This window comes from Perca fluviatilis, chromosome 2 (assembly GCF_010015445.1).
Source record: "Perca fluviatilis chromosome 2, GENO_Pfluv_1.0, whole genome shotgun sequence".
NCBI lineage: Eukaryota > Metazoa > Chordata > Actinopteri > Perciformes > Percidae > Perca > Perca fluviatilis.
The window spans coordinates 11,554,263-11,568,831 of NC_053113.1; the positions used below are offsets into that span (position 1 = coordinate 11,554,263).

The window sequence follows — 14,569 nt, forward strand, 5'->3', positions numbered from 1 at the left end:
ATGAAGAAAAGCAGGTCAATTCATGCATTCAGCCACAGTGCTAACAAATGACCGCATCGTGTTGATTCAACAGAAATAATAAAAGCAATAGAAGTAATTTAAAAATAAATAAAAAAATTCAGCTGATTCATCTTTCTGTGACTTACTGCTGTTGTTCATAAGCTTGTTTTTCCGTTTGGGGTGCCGGTAATGAAATAAAGCGCGTTTGACTGTTTGTAACACTATTGTACAATAAAATAATAAATAAATAAAATATATATATTTTTAAGTTTTCCATATAAACTACAATTTAAAAAAATAATAACAAAATGAAAGAAAAAAAAATTAAATAAAGCTCGTTTCATTTACAAAAAACTACAAGCCCCAGCGGCAGCCTGAGCATGGCGTCACCGGAAGTTAGTCATTTTAGTATAAAGTCATTTCCGCGTCCTCTGGCGGTCCTTTCCTGTCTACGGCCTATCAGAAGATGGCGGTGCAAATCTCTAAGAAGAGGAAGGTTAGCGCTGTTTTATCCCTCTTTTACTCACACAGACAGTCCGTTTATCTACAAATGGCTTCGTGCTGTTTAGGATACACCCGCTCCGTGTTCACCGCGGGGTCAGTTGAGCTTGTGTACCTCCGATCCGAGGAGGATTAAACCAGATGCTGCCGGCGCCGCGTCCTCCTCATTTGGCTAAACTAGCATGGCTCCGGTCACCGCGGCCGGGAAGGAGACACGAGCCCCTACTTACTCAGCTAAAACTCAGCGGAGTTGTGTGCAAAAAAACAATTGTGTCAGACTTTTAAACCTTGTGAAACGTCTCCGCGTTAACTTAGTTTGTTGTAAGTATCCTAATGTGACTTAGTTAGTTTGTTAGCTGGTGAATTAGCTTCATAATCAAATGAACCGGGACCAGGCGAAAGACAGCGTTAGCTGAGGAAACATGTTGTAATTAACGTTAAATTGAAACAGCCAATGGCTGCAATTTAAGACAACGGTAACGTTAGTTAATTGACAGCAGCATCAATATGTGGCTGTAAGTCCTCGTAGTTGCACCTCACAACAGATATGACATGCGGCTCCAGTGTTTGTGCTAAGTTTAGGCATAAATAACGCGTGAAGTCGGCTAACTAACGCTACACACTTGATAAAGACAACGGGGCGAATGGGCGCATATATTATAACTTATAGTATTGCTGTCAATGCGTTTTTATTTTCACTCTGCAGCATTTTTTTTTTAGATTTAGCCTGTTCTGCATTGGCATGATCTAACTTAAAGCTAACCCACAATCCCTTTATTCAATGACTTATTAAAAGGGACATGAGCAGTGTCTCAGGTTGGGGTTTCCCCATTTTTTAGTTAAAAAACCTTAGATTTAGTTAAAAACCTCCTGAAACTCATTCATTGGCGTCATTCAGACCTTGCCTTGGTTCTGTCCCTCTGGGGGTGGTGGGGGGGGGGGATCGCTCTGTTTCATACTGCGTTACACGTTGGGTAAGCTGACCCTGTCCTCTCTCCTTAGTTCGTCTCAGACGGTATCTTCAAGGCCGAGCTGAACGAGTTCCTGACCCGAGAGCTCGCTGAGGATGGCTACTCCGGTGTGGAGGTGCGTGTGACTCCAACCAGGACTGAGATCATCATCCTGGCCACAAGGTGAGTCAAGCGTCCCAGCCTCTGTATGCTACACATGCAGTTACTTTTGGGGGCTATTCCCTTTTTATTATATAGTGACAGTGGATTGACAGGAAAGGGGGGGGAGAGAGATGGGATGACATGCAGCAAAGGGCCACAGGTTGGATTTGAAGGTTGTCTGGGAAGGGCTGCTGCGAAGGACTCAGCCTACATGGGGCGCACGCTCTTACTGGGTGAGCTAGAGGCCGCCCCTGCAGTTACTTTTTTTTTTTTTAAGAATTAGCTCAAGACGTTGCAAGTATGGAGTGTTTTTTTGCAGTGATTCAGTGAAGTTGAGTAGAATTCACAACCCAAACTAAAATATCTGTCGTACGGAGACCCGTGTTTGCTCTCAGGGAGGAAGTGTTGGTTCTGTGTCTCAGTTTTGGTCCCTTCGGTGATGATACGATGACGAGTCGGAACAGGACTCACTCTGGTTCTGGTGGTTGCTGGTTCAGGTCCACGTTCTGTGGTTCTGCTCCAGTTCCTCAGAGCAGCGAGTCCTCATGGTTGAAGACATCGAGGCATTTGTCTGAGAAGGGCTGAAGCAGCACACACAAACTGTTACCTGCTGAATGTACTGTAGTCAAGTTAATGGAGACAACCTGATAGTCTGACATGCCAATAAACTAACCAAAGCAAGGTGCTGCTGCTGGCAATAGAAGCTTCATTTTTAAAGGATAAATGACGCTAAGTTGTACCCAAACTAAAGCGCAACGCTCCTACTTGCTTTCACAGGATTTTATTGAACGTTTCTAATATTCCAGCACTGAAGTATTCTGTAAAATAGATTTTAATCTGTACTCCAATGTTTTTTCTTCGTTCTCCCAGGAATACAGTGTAACCCTAAATGTGTTAACTGTCTTTAGGACCCAGAATGTTCTGGGAGAGAAGGGCCGTCGGATCAGAGAGCTGACCGCTGTGGTCCAGAAGAGGTTTGGCTTCCCCGAGGGCAGCGTCGAGGTAAGACAGCCAGGGTGGTGGGGGGGGAAAAAATGAAGTGTTTACTCAAATATTTTAATTAGGGATGGTAATTTAGATTTTTAATTTTCCTGCGCGCCTAACATGCCACCGACAGCGCCAGTTAACCCGTCCAGGAGAGCCACAAACTCAGCAGGAAAAAAGCTCTTCAGACGCTAGCTAGTTAACTAGCTGTTACAGATTGTCGAGCCTCTTATTTCTTTTACAATGCAGAAAAAAAATAGATTTTTGATTTAATGCAGATAAAGAGAAGTTGTGTTGTTGCAGTATTTTTAACACTATTCAGCTGAAATAGATTAAATAATTATAGGTAGTTTGTCTAATCGGCGTAAAGTGAAGGCAACAAACCCGTGTATTGTAAATATAAAAATAGCTGCAAAACCTTTTTTACACTGCAACATATCATGTCTTTAACAAAATGTCATTCACACAGATCTGGATTTTATTGAACACAGTAGTTTCTAACACAGTTTTTAAATATGAAGACTCACTCAGTTTATTTGGAGAATAGAACTAATGCAGGTGCGAAAGGCTTCCGAATCTTGATTAGACCTCCCTTCAGTGATGATACGATGACGAGACAGAGCAGGACTCAGTCTGGTTCTGGTGGTTACTGGTTCAGGTCCACGTTCTGTGGTTCTGCTCCAGTTCCTCAGAGCAGCGAGTCCTTTCACATGAAGACACCGAGGCATTTGTCTGAGAAGGGTCAAAACGTTTCTAATTAAACTAAGCTAAGAATCATTGAGGTCTCCGACGAGAGCAGCATCGATATTTTGTGCACGTGTAGTCGAGGAAAACGGCAATTTTCATCTGCATTTAATCAAAACTTACAAGCACTCTGACCCAACGATGGGGTATAAAGTTGTTTTTGTCTCTAACCAGCAGTTTTTCTAGTAGCAGGATGTTTAACCTGTGAACTGTGTCCCCTCTCCGTTAGCTGTATGCTGAGAAGGTTGCCACCCGTGGTCTGTGCGCCATCGCTCAGGCAGAGTCTCTGCGCTACAAGCTGCTGGGAGGCCTGGCTGTGCGTAGGTAAGCAGCGTGTCCACTGGGTTTTAAAAGGTAGTAAATCAAATTAGTAAAAAATGAAGGCCATTTAAAGGTATTAAACGCCTTTTGAGGTATTCATTTTTTTAATGATTCTTTTTTTTTTTTTTTTTGTGTCCAAACTATGAGTTGTCCATTTGTTTTGTCTATTTGAGTTGATTTTGTAAAGTTTGTGATATTATATCCTATCCTGCATCGGCTGATAGCCTATTTCAGCCTGCCAAGGCAGACCCACATCAAGAGGTTGTCTTTCGAATTCCCTCTGCACGCTACAACCAAGCAGAGCGACGAAGAAGATAGCGGAGCTAGCTAATAGATTAAGCTTTTGCCGTATCTGGTCGGCAAAACTCCGAACACATCTTCCTTTTTTAAGAATGACTTCAGTGCCGTTCTTTTCTCAAAGAAAAGCTGAACTCAGCCGATTCCAAAGACCGCTGTTGGCCAGCAGCAGCAGCAGCTGTTTGTTTAAAAGTTGTTTGTATCCCACAAAGATGAACAGAGATCCTGAGTGGTGCATCACACAGATGGAGAGTATAGTGCAGACATTCCTCCAGGGCAAGCAGGTGGTATCTCAGCTGGTAAGAAAATCTTGTATAGGGACAGTAGAAGTGGATAGGTTATTCAGATTGATTAAGGACATGATAGCGGTCTCAGTGTGCAAGGTGGTTTAGTGCATTCTCCTTACAGTGTGGAAGTGTTATTGCTTTTACGTAAATTTATTTGAACAAGTTCTGAAAAAATCTACTATGTACTCCTAGCTCTCGAAGGAGACAGTGTTTCCTCTAGGATTGTTTTCTGCAGCGGGGTGGGTAGGGTTGGGCGGTATCCAAATTTTGATACTGTCAAACCTCCTCCCTATTTTACCGCGGTATATAGTATTACCGTGACTAATTAAAAGTTATGACGTAAGGCTCAGACAGCGTCACCAAACTGTTGGCTTGTGCACCGTTCAGAAACTGAATACCAAACACTAATCCTGAAACACTAATAACATAACAACTTACAAAACGACTTTCTCCTCCACACTGTCACGTGATGACAACCACACATAATTACATAAATTACATTTTGTGGGGTCCAAGCGGGGCAGACGTGTGCTGGGGGGGCAGCGGCGCGTGGACTAACTGCTGCTGGTTGGCGAGGAAAATCCTGTCTGCCTCTGCAGCCAGTGCCCGATAGTCTCTGGAGGAAGGTGTCTCTGTATTGAAACTGATAGCGTTGCTATTTTTAGACCCAGCAGTATACCGTATTACCGCCCAACCCTAGGGGTGGGGGTGTTGAACGTCAAAAAGTAACGTTACCTTAAAACGGCATACGTAGATCGCGTAGACCCCTCTGCGTCTATGCCGTAGCCTGACGTGCACCTCTCGAAAAATGTAACTATACGTCGTGGCCACGCACGTCGCTCGGCCGTGGCTTGGTAGCATTGCATGTCCCCACACTCATTTCCTGGTTCTCCTTCTCCATAAACGACGTGACATTAAGGAGAGGGGTAACTTTTCCTGCTACAGATTTGGTCAGAACAGTAGCCTGACACGCCAGACCCACATCCAGATTTTGGGTCTGGGAACTCCCCATTGGTCAGGGCTTAATCCGAGGGGCGGGGATAAACGGTTGTCTTTCAAATTCCCTTGTGCACGCAATAGGATAGCGCTACAACCAACCGGAGCAACGAAGAAGGAAGAGAAGCTAGTTGATAGATTAAACTTTTGCGTATCCGGTCGGCAGAACTCCGAACACATCTTCCTTTTCTTTTCTTTTTTTAAGAATGACTTCTGTACCGTTCTTTGTTTTTTTTCTCAAAGAAAAGCTGAACTCAAAGTCTTCCTGAAGACTGCTGTTCACCAGCAGCAGCCATAAGCCCCGCCCACCGACTCTATACACGATGTGATTGGCCTGACCAGAGTTTGGTTTTTCCAGCTCGCAAGTAAACAGTGCCTAGACCCCCCTGGCTGCAAAATAATTTTACTGCCGCTAGGGTGCGTCTAGATTTCTAAGCTAGAAGAAGAGGGGAGACACTTTGTTTCTCTCACTGTGCCTCTAGAGTCACAACTTGCTCCGAAGAAAATTGCCGTCACACTCTCACTTTCTCCCTCGTTCTATCACCCACTCCACATGTACACCTTCGGCCGGAGTTTGTTGGTCAGTTTTTGCAACGATGGTAGTAAAACTGGATCTGAACATTTAATTAATTTAGTTAATAGCCGTGAATAGTGATGTTGGCTAAATATGGTTTCTGTCCACAAAGAATCATTGTAATAACTGTAAAAAGGCAATAAACATAGAGCAGCTTTACATTTGTAATGTAACAAAGAAATATAGTTGTAGATCTGTTGCTGCTGTTGATCCAGTCATGTCCAGTAGAGGTAATTAAATGCCATCTGTCGTACGGAGCCTCGTGTTTGCTCTCAGGGAGGAAGTGTTGGTTAGGTGTCTCAGTTTTGGTCCCTTCTGTGATGATACGATGACGAGTCGGAGCAGGACTCGGTCTGGTTCTGGTGGTTACTGGTTCAGGTCCACGTTCTGTGGTTCTGCTCCAGTTCCTCAGAGCAGCGAGTCCTCTTGGTTGAAGACATCGAGGCATTTGTCTGAGAAGGGCTGAAGCAGCACACACAAACTGTTACCTGCTGACTGGAACATGGACATTAAGTAAATGGAGAGAAACTGACATTCAAAATATCGGTGACGCAAATTAAAACTGACAGGATTTACTTTAAGTTTTCGAATGACAGAAATGCAGTCTGTATCTGCATATCATCCATTAGTTCTTTGCGTTTAAACACAGCATAAACTCATCCTCCATGCAGTAAAGGATATAATTACTGGGTTCTGGACACCCTTTTGTAATTGGCTGTATGTGTAACCCCCCCCCTCCCTCCCCTCTGTCAGGGCTTGCTATGGTGTTCTGAGGTTCATCATGGAGAGCGGCGCCAAGGGCTGCGAGGTCGTGGTGTCCGGCAAGCTGAGGGGTCAGAGGGCCAAGTCCATGAAGTTCGTGGACGGCCTGATGATCCACAGCGGAGACCCCGTCAACTACTACGTCGACACAGCCGTCCGCCACGTCCTGTTGAGGCAGGGTGAGTACAGATGATCGGAGAGAAACAGTCGGAGGGTTTACTGTGAACTCCGCCTGTGACGCTTAACTTGATTATTGGTGCTGAAACCAAGTGATACTTCGGGGGAGGAGGCAGTTTTATTTTGGCCTTGATTAGGGATCAGAGGGATCAAACCCAAAAGGGATCAAACTTTATTCTTAATCGTCACATGAAAAATGACAAACCAATTGATTATCCGAAAACTCGGCAATTAATTTTAATTGACAATGAATGATTTCATTTCCAGCTCTGCTCTCCGTAGCTTAGCTTTTTGTTGGTGCTGATACATGTTTGTGCTCGTCGCCCGTTCTCAGGCGTGCTGGGCATCAAGGTGAAGATCATGCTGCCCTGGGACCCCAGCGGTAAGATCGGCCCCAAGAAGCCCCTGCCGGACCATGTCAGCATTGTGGAGCCCAAGGAGGAGTCCCTGCCCACCACACCCATTTCTGAGCAGAAGGGGACCAAGCCAGAGGTGCCCGTCATGCCCCAGGGTACACCTGTACCCACCGCATAAGAGGGTAAGAGACTGAAGGGGCCCATCACCAGCAGGCTGGCTTCATTATGGTGTGAAGAAGCCGTTACACAAGGGCCTTGTCATTGAATCCTTTTCTGTATTGCAATAGTGGTGAAATATCGGTTTTAAGATAATGGGCACCACAGACTCATCTTGATTAGGGAGGTAGCAAACGATCACGCTCATTGTTGATTACTTTCTCAATTAATAGATTAGTTTGGTCTATAAAATGCCAGAAAATGGTCAAAAAAATGTGGATCAGTCTTTCCCAAAGCCCAAGATGACGTCCTCAAATGTCTTTTCTCCAAAACTCAAAGATATCCATTTTACTGTCCCAGAGGAGAGAAGAATCTAGAACATATTCATATTTAACAAGCTGACCTCAGGATTTTGACCCTTTTTTTTTTCTCTTTTTCAAAAAATGACTCAGACTGCTTAATCGATTATCAAAGTATTGGCGATTTAATAGCTGACGATTAAACTATTAATCTTTGCAGCTATAATCCAGTTGTGAGAATATAGTTCTAATATGAATGTAGTCTCATTCATTAATGACAGTCTCTGTCCTGATGGTCCTGGGAATCTCAGTTCTTACATACTGTAGGCCTCGGTAGTGATGTAGGTGGCGCCTAATCTGTCCACTGAGGATATCCATGTAATAATAAACAGGCCATGAACAAAGACAGATAAGTCTGTTTTTGTCCCTTCGGTGATGATACGATGACGAGTCGGAACAGGACTCGGTCTGGTTCTGGTGGTTACTGGTTCAGGTCCACGTTCTGTGGTTCTGCTCCAGTTCTTCAGAGCAGCGAGTCCTCTTGGTTGAAGACATCGAGGCATTTGTCTGAGAAGGGTTGAAGCAGCACACATTAGCGGTTTCCAAATAATTGCAGTAGCAACTAAAGTGCAAATAAAACTAAATTCTACTCCAAAAAAAGCTTTGAATGAATACCTACTTTCACAGGATCTACTTGTAATCTATTGTTTTATATACATAAAATTGCCAGTAGGTTTAACTTTGTTTTTAACTGTAGAATAAATTGTAGGGTTGTTGAATATCTGGCTAAAATGGAAAAACTGAACCTAAAGTACATAAATGCGTCACAATGAATCATAATTTTGTAGGCCTTGTGATCTAAGTCATTGTAAAGTGATGAGGAAATTAATATTTTTTGCATTTTTGCTATTGGCTACAATTAACTGGTTTTGTCATTAATAAAATGTTCTGGTCAGCAGGATCAAATTACTCAAGTGTTTGAAGCTTGTTTTTTAAATTCCTTTTTGTTTTTTTGTCTTGCAGCTTTTCGTGTGCCACCAGATGGAAGCAAGACCCTCAGTTTTTTGTGTACAAAAACAATAAAAAATCTGGAAAATACACTCAGTGTTGTGGTCACTCTGTTGCAGATGAAAATGCAAGAGAATTACAAAGTTAGTTTGCTAGTTTCTCAAATGTTTAATGAAATACGAAGCTCTCTAAAAATAGAAAAACAGTCAAACATCGGAAGACTCAAATGTGACCAGCTCCTAAATGAGTGATTGGATATTGCACAGTGGAAATAAAATCTTACCCTGGTATGACAGCACACACACAATGGGGTTTTTACTGTGGAAAAACATGTATGCAATTTTACACAAATTAGCCAGTAAGCTGACTGTTGAGCTGAAAGTACATTTCTGAATACATCTGCTGTTTGTGTTCAGAACAGGTCAGTTTTGTAGAAGTCATTTGCACTCAAGTACCATTTCATATATCTTACCCAAAGAGTATATTATCTGATATTCTTGTTTCCTATTTATTTTTTTTTTTAAGTCAGTTTGGACACAACTTAACTTGTAGAATATGGTGGAAATTATTAGAGTATTTTATTTCCTTGTTTACACAGGGTAAAAGTGACTGTCTACCATATAATTGATTGAAAGTAACCGGAGTAAATGGGATGTCTCACTCTGCTTTATTCCCAGGTTCCATATGTGCAGCAGACTAGTTAACATAACTTTGTCATTTGATCTTGAAGAAATGCATTCCTGAATATATTACTTTGATCTATATGTAATACCATATTGATTTGAGTGTTTGCTCTATCTAGTATTGTCCATTTTTCTTAGTTAATTCATACATTTTAATTTCTCTATGCTGAAAGTTCATCCTATCCACAGCATCTTTCAAAACCACACTTAACCAACTTCTTCCATATAATATATGACAAAATGAAACTGTGGTTCCCAACCTTTCTGGTCTGAGGTCCCACCACGGCCCTGTCAGATGAACATACGTACCAATTCCCAATGTATGTTCCAAATTTATTCCAATACTATTTTTTTCGTACAACTGAACTGTCAATAAGGTTGGTTTGGCCAGAAATCGTACTGCTGCTGCTTGGAGTGAAGCTAAATGTTGCTATTACTTTTAGCTAACCACTTTGAACTGTTTAGTCAGAAGTTTTAGCTAAATATTTGAACGGTTTGGTCAGAGGTTTTAGCTAACTATTTGAACTGTTAAAAGTTTTAGCTAAATATTTGAATGGTTTAGTCAGAAGTTTTAGCTAAATATTTGAACGGTTTGGTCAGAAGTTTATAGCTAAATATTTGAACAGTTTGGTCAGAAGTTTTGGCTAAATATTTGAACAGTTTGGTCAGAAGTTTTAGCTAAATATTTGAATGGTTTAGTCAGACGTTTTAGCTAAATATTTGAACAGTTAAGTCAGAAGTTTTAGCTAAATATTTGAATGGTTTAGTCAGACGTTTTAGCTAAATATTTGAATGGTTTAGTCAGACGTTTTAGCTAAATATTTGAATGGTTTGGTCAGAAGTTTTGGCTAAATATTTGAACAGTTTGGTCAGAAGTTTTAGCTAAATATTTGAACAGTTAAGTCAGAAGTTTTAGCTAAATATTTGAACAGTTAAGTCAGAAGTTTTAGCTAAATATTTGAATGGTTTAGTCAGAAGTTTTGGCTAAATATTTGAACAGTTAAGTCAGAAGTTTTTAGCTAAATATTTGAATGGTTTAGTCAGAAGTTTTAGCTAAATATTTGAACGGTTTGGTCAGCAGTTTTGGCTAAATATTTGAACTGTTAGAAGTTTTAGCTAAATATTTGAATGGTTTAGTCAGAAGTTTTGGCTAAATATTTGAACAGTTAGCTAAGTCAGAAGTTTTAGCTAAATATTTGAATGGTTTAGTCAGACGTTTTAGCTAAATATTTGAACAGTTTGGTCAGAAGTTTATAGTTAAATATTTGAACGGTTTAGTCAAAGTTTTAGCTAAATATTTGAACTGTTTAGTCAGAGGTTTTAGCTAAATATTTGAATGGTGTAGTCAGAGGTTTTAGCTAACTAACTGAACTGTTAGTCAGACGATTAGACAGACGATTTAGCTAACCATTTCAGCCCCTTAGGCAATACTTTTCTTTCTGCCATTTATTCATTATTTGAGCTGCTCCACAATCTTTTCAAGTACCCCTTGTTGGGAATCACTGTCTTTATTACAACAACCACAGGGAAAGTCGTGGTTAAAACAAAATAAAAAGATTAAAAAACAAAACAAAACACAACATAAAAAAGATGGGAGTTATATGAGTAAATTTGCACAGGTATGTTGTAGCATTCGCATTGCCTAAATCAATGTGATTCGGAAGAAGGGCATCAAAGTGGTCAAAAACTTTTACGACTGAGTGACTCATCTCCTCGGCATTAAAGCATCAGGTCCGGGTTAGGCCACGCCCCCCCTGGCTCCTACCTGTTGGGTGGTGTTAAAAATAGAAACTCCCAGCTACCATCTGGACCAGCCAAGATGAGTCTGCCGGACTACAAATCAACTGAGAAACAGTCTTCAGCCGCACATCCAGTAAGAAAAAACATATTTTTTTTTTTAACGTGACAGTTATATTTCGTGCAGCAGTGAGAGCTAAACTGAACTCTCCACCTGTTAAAGGACGGAACAGGTGGATGAAAACGGTCACCGGCTACACGGCTGAGGAGAAGAAAGTTCCCCCAATTGCTTGCACAATGCGCCCATTATCCGCTGCAGATATGTTCGGTATCGTTTCTCCTTTTCAGTTCTTAAACAGTTTGATTAAAGCCGGTTTAACAGCCGTCCTTTTTCTTTCCTCAGAAAAGTAGCCTACAAAATCCAACTTGAGGAAACTCCCGAGTTACTCAGCTGAAGCAGAAGTACAAGTTTATGTCTGTCTGCTGCGGGTAGACTCCCTCCATTGTATCTCAGAAAGAAGCGTAGGCTACTTTTTGTCGAGTAAAAAGGACAATATGTCCGTCTGAATGTTAGTTTCAGATCTTTTACTGAAGTAAAAGTAGCTTCAGTGAGTGTAGAAATGCTCTGTTCCAACCAATGACTGTAAAAAATAAGTTCCAGCCAGGGGCGATTCTAGGATCAGACCTTTTAGGGGGGGCTCAGCCCCTAAAGAGATTGTGTGACCCACCCACACCCTTTGCTAAATCAGTACTTTAACTGGATAATAATGAATACATGTATCTATTATAACCGTGGATAAATGCAACATTTTGAACATATGAAAAAACTAGTCCCTTTTATGGACCACCAGAATCAAATCAAATTATAATGAGGTGTAAACAATAAATAAATAAATAAAAAATAAAACTTTCCTTGACTGGGTTACAGGTGCATAGCATTGGCGACAGCGACACAGGATATTAAACCTGTTTCTTTGAACCTGTAATTGTGTGTGTATGTGTGTATGTATGTGTGTATGTATGTGTGTGTGTGTGTGTGTGTATGTGTGTGTATGTATATATATATATATATATATATATATATATATATATATATATATATATATAATATATATATATATATATATATATATATATAAATAGTTACTGGTTCCAACTAAAAGTCCTGCAAGTCTTACTCAAGTAAAAGTACATAAGTAGGCCATTGGCATAAACCTCTATTTAAAGTCTCTAAAGTAAAAGAAGCCATTATGCAGACTGGTCCATTTCAGATTATAATTATCGCTGCATTAATGTGATTATGTTATTGTTGCAGCTGGTGAAGGTGGAGATTATTTTCGTTACTTTACTGTTGTAGTTTAATCTGAAGGAATACATCCTTTTTTTTTTTTTTTTTTTTTTTTTTTTTTTTTATAAGCCGAATCTGCAAAATAAAACTAAAGCTGTCCAACGTAGTGCAGTAAAAAGTACAATTTTTACCTCTTAAGATGTAGTTGAGTTAGAAGTTTAGAGTAGCTTTAAATTGGAAATACTTTAAAGTATCTCAAAGTTGTACTTAATGTACTGAGTAAATGTGCTTTTTCTTACTTTCCACCACTGCATAAAACCAACAGATTTAAACGGTAAGACATATGAATCTTTTTGTGAGTACATAGACGATTGTGAAGTGTGTTCATGATGCCTGAACAATACATTGTACAATCTGAGTATTATCTTGTATTTTTAAATTAATTAAATTAAATTTAAAGACTCTTTCACAGGATCAGTGCTGGGTCCCAATACGACGCGATAGGGCTGCACGATATGAGGAAAATATGCGATATGGGATAACGTTGCTGAATATTGCGATAATGATATTACTTTACATTACATGTCATTTAGCTATTTGCGATAAATAAACAAATATTAGAGTGAACTCAGTTCGGCCTTTCTGCTGCTTTCAGTACAACAGTTTGCTTGTTGACTTTAAAACGAAAGGAAATGATTTCCATCATTCTTTTATTGAACAAATTTAACATTGAATTGAATATAAAAGGCACCACTATAAAATAATGACAGTTCCATTTTAAAGTGCAGTTTTCTACTGATATTTTATTTCAACTAACACAAACAAATCTCTGAGTGTCTTTCGCGATATGTCGCAGCCTTTTGATATGTTAATTGCGACAGTTGATATCGCGATGACAATAAAAAAAAACGATATAGTGTGCAGCCCTACGACAAGATGTATTGTCTTTTTTTTGGATTGGCGAATCCAGAAACTACAATGTCAGTGATGTACTGTATAGTCACTGTTGTTTAATTTTAAGATTACAATTAAATTCAACTTCATAGTGCAGAGTACAAGTACAAAGACAACAAAACGCAATTTGTGAAAAGTGCAATGTGATATACAAACTATAGACAGGTGGTGTATAGACAGGACAAGACATATAGTGCAGTGTAGACAGTAGTATACAGTTGGTTTACAGAAGGTGGATTAGAGTAATATCAATTAAATATAAATATGTGCCATGTATTACCTTTAGTAGTAGTTACCTTATACCTTATAGTAGTATATATTACCTTATACAGTAAGAGCAGAATAAATATGGCTATGTAATATGACATGTACAGATATGTGCAATGTAGTAGCAGTACCATTATATTAAGAATAATATAGATATATGCAGTGTATTAACAGAATATATAATGGACTATATATATAGTATATATAATATGCAGAATATATAATGGGCTAATGTTTTGGTAATCTACAGTTTACAGGCTAGTTTATTGTTTACATTTCAGTTTGTTTTTTTTCTTCAATAATGGGTTTCCCACTTTCTCAAAATGTGCATAACGTCTTCAACAAACGACAAAAGATCCACAACTCTGGATGTGTCTAGCCGTCTAGTGCGTGCTGCTGTAAGTGGGTGTTTCAGGAACAGCTGACACCGATTCAGTGACAGACCGCCGAGGCATGTGCTCTTATCAACCAGAGCAAACTGAAGGTGGAGGCGCCTCATGCTGACTCACTGACTGAGCACACAGTATTAAAGTAGTGAGGACACAGTATTAAAGTACTGAGGACACAGTATTAAAGTACTGAGGACACAGTATTAAAGTACTGCGGCGGTATTCAGCTGCCTGTCAGCGAGCGAGTGCAAGTACAGGTGTTTCACTGGCGTTCCATCTGCAGTATCGGTTACCGTGTTCGGCGTAGTTTGTGATGACTAAAAATAATATTCCGTGCACATCACAAGTTGTCTCGCTCGGTCTAATCCGCATCTGAATGAATCCCAAACTATTCCTTTCATAATGACACGAAACAAAGAAATGTAAGCATGTTTAAACTCTTTTTGTTTCTATTATAATAATACAAATTATAATATGTTTTGGCATTTCTGTACTGCAGTTTCATAAGAGCTCAAACACTTTATCATTTAAGTCTGTTTACCTTATGTTATTAAACTGTAGATCTTTTGAGTTTATGACTGTTTGGCCGACAGAACAAGACATTTTAAAGACGTCAATTTGGTATTTGGAGAAAAACGGTGATGGGCAATTTTTACTATTTTGATAGTCCATATCCT

At 39.9% G+C, this 14,569-nt stretch overlaps 2 protein-coding genes and 4 non-coding genes across 6 annotated transcripts in view; all 6 read left to right on the top strand.

The window, feature by feature from the left end:
• The first annotated feature begins 389 nt into the window (after window positions 1-389).
• On the top strand, window positions 390-8,666 carry rps3 (ribosomal protein S3). Its single transcript, XM_039786653.1, has 7 exons — window positions 390-496; window positions 1,504-1,634; window positions 2,522-2,615; window positions 3,571-3,665; window positions 6,570-6,757; window positions 7,090-7,293; window positions 8,590-8,666. The coding sequence occupies exons 1-6, from the start codon at window positions 467-469 to the stop codon at window positions 7,287-7,289; spliced, it is 738 nt and encodes a 245-aa protein (XP_039642587.1). The 5' UTR covers window positions 390-466; the 3' UTR covers window positions 7,290-7,293; window positions 8,590-8,666.
• LOC120554434 lies at window positions 2,045-2,193 on the top strand. The gene has a single exon (XR_005638446.1). It is a non-coding gene; the product is annotated as a small nucleolar RNA SNORD15 (small nucleolar RNA).
• Window positions 3,190-3,338, top strand: LOC120554442. Its single transcript, XR_005638451.1, has one exon. It is a non-coding gene; the product is annotated as a small nucleolar RNA SNORD15 (small nucleolar RNA).
• On the top strand, window positions 6,129-6,277 carry LOC120554427. Its single transcript, XR_005638440.1, has one exon. It is a non-coding gene; the product is annotated as a small nucleolar RNA SNORD15 (small nucleolar RNA).
• On the top strand, window positions 7,994-8,142 carry LOC120554420. The gene has a single exon (XR_005638430.1). It is a non-coding gene; the product is annotated as a small nucleolar RNA SNORD15 (small nucleolar RNA).
• A 2,332-nt stretch (window positions 8,667-10,998) lies between the features above and the next one.
• Window positions 10,999-14,569, top strand: part of kctd14 (potassium channel tetramerization domain containing 14) — a 7,966-nt gene continuing 4,395 nt past the window's right edge. The window contains exon 1 of the mRNA XM_039821761.1: window positions 10,999-11,130. Coding sequence (XP_039677695.1) covers window positions 11,077-11,130 — 54 coding nt within the window. The 5' untranslated portion in view covers window positions 10,999-11,076. The remainder of the gene's footprint in view (window positions 11,131-14,569) is intronic.

Excerpts from the sequence above, each read along its gene's own strand:
- rps3 (XM_039786653.1), top strand. The coding sequence starts at position 467 with ATGGCGGTGCAAATCTCTAAGAAGAGGAAG. Across the intron at positions 497-1,503 it reads AAATCTCTAAGAAGAGGAAG|TTCGTCTCAGACGGTATCTT; the intron begins GTTAGCGCTGTT and ends CTCTCTCCTTAG. Across the intron at positions 2,616-3,570 it reads TCCCCGAGGGCAGCGTCGAG|CTGTATGCTGAGAAGGTTGC; the intron begins GTAAGACAGCCA and ends CCTCTCCGTTAG.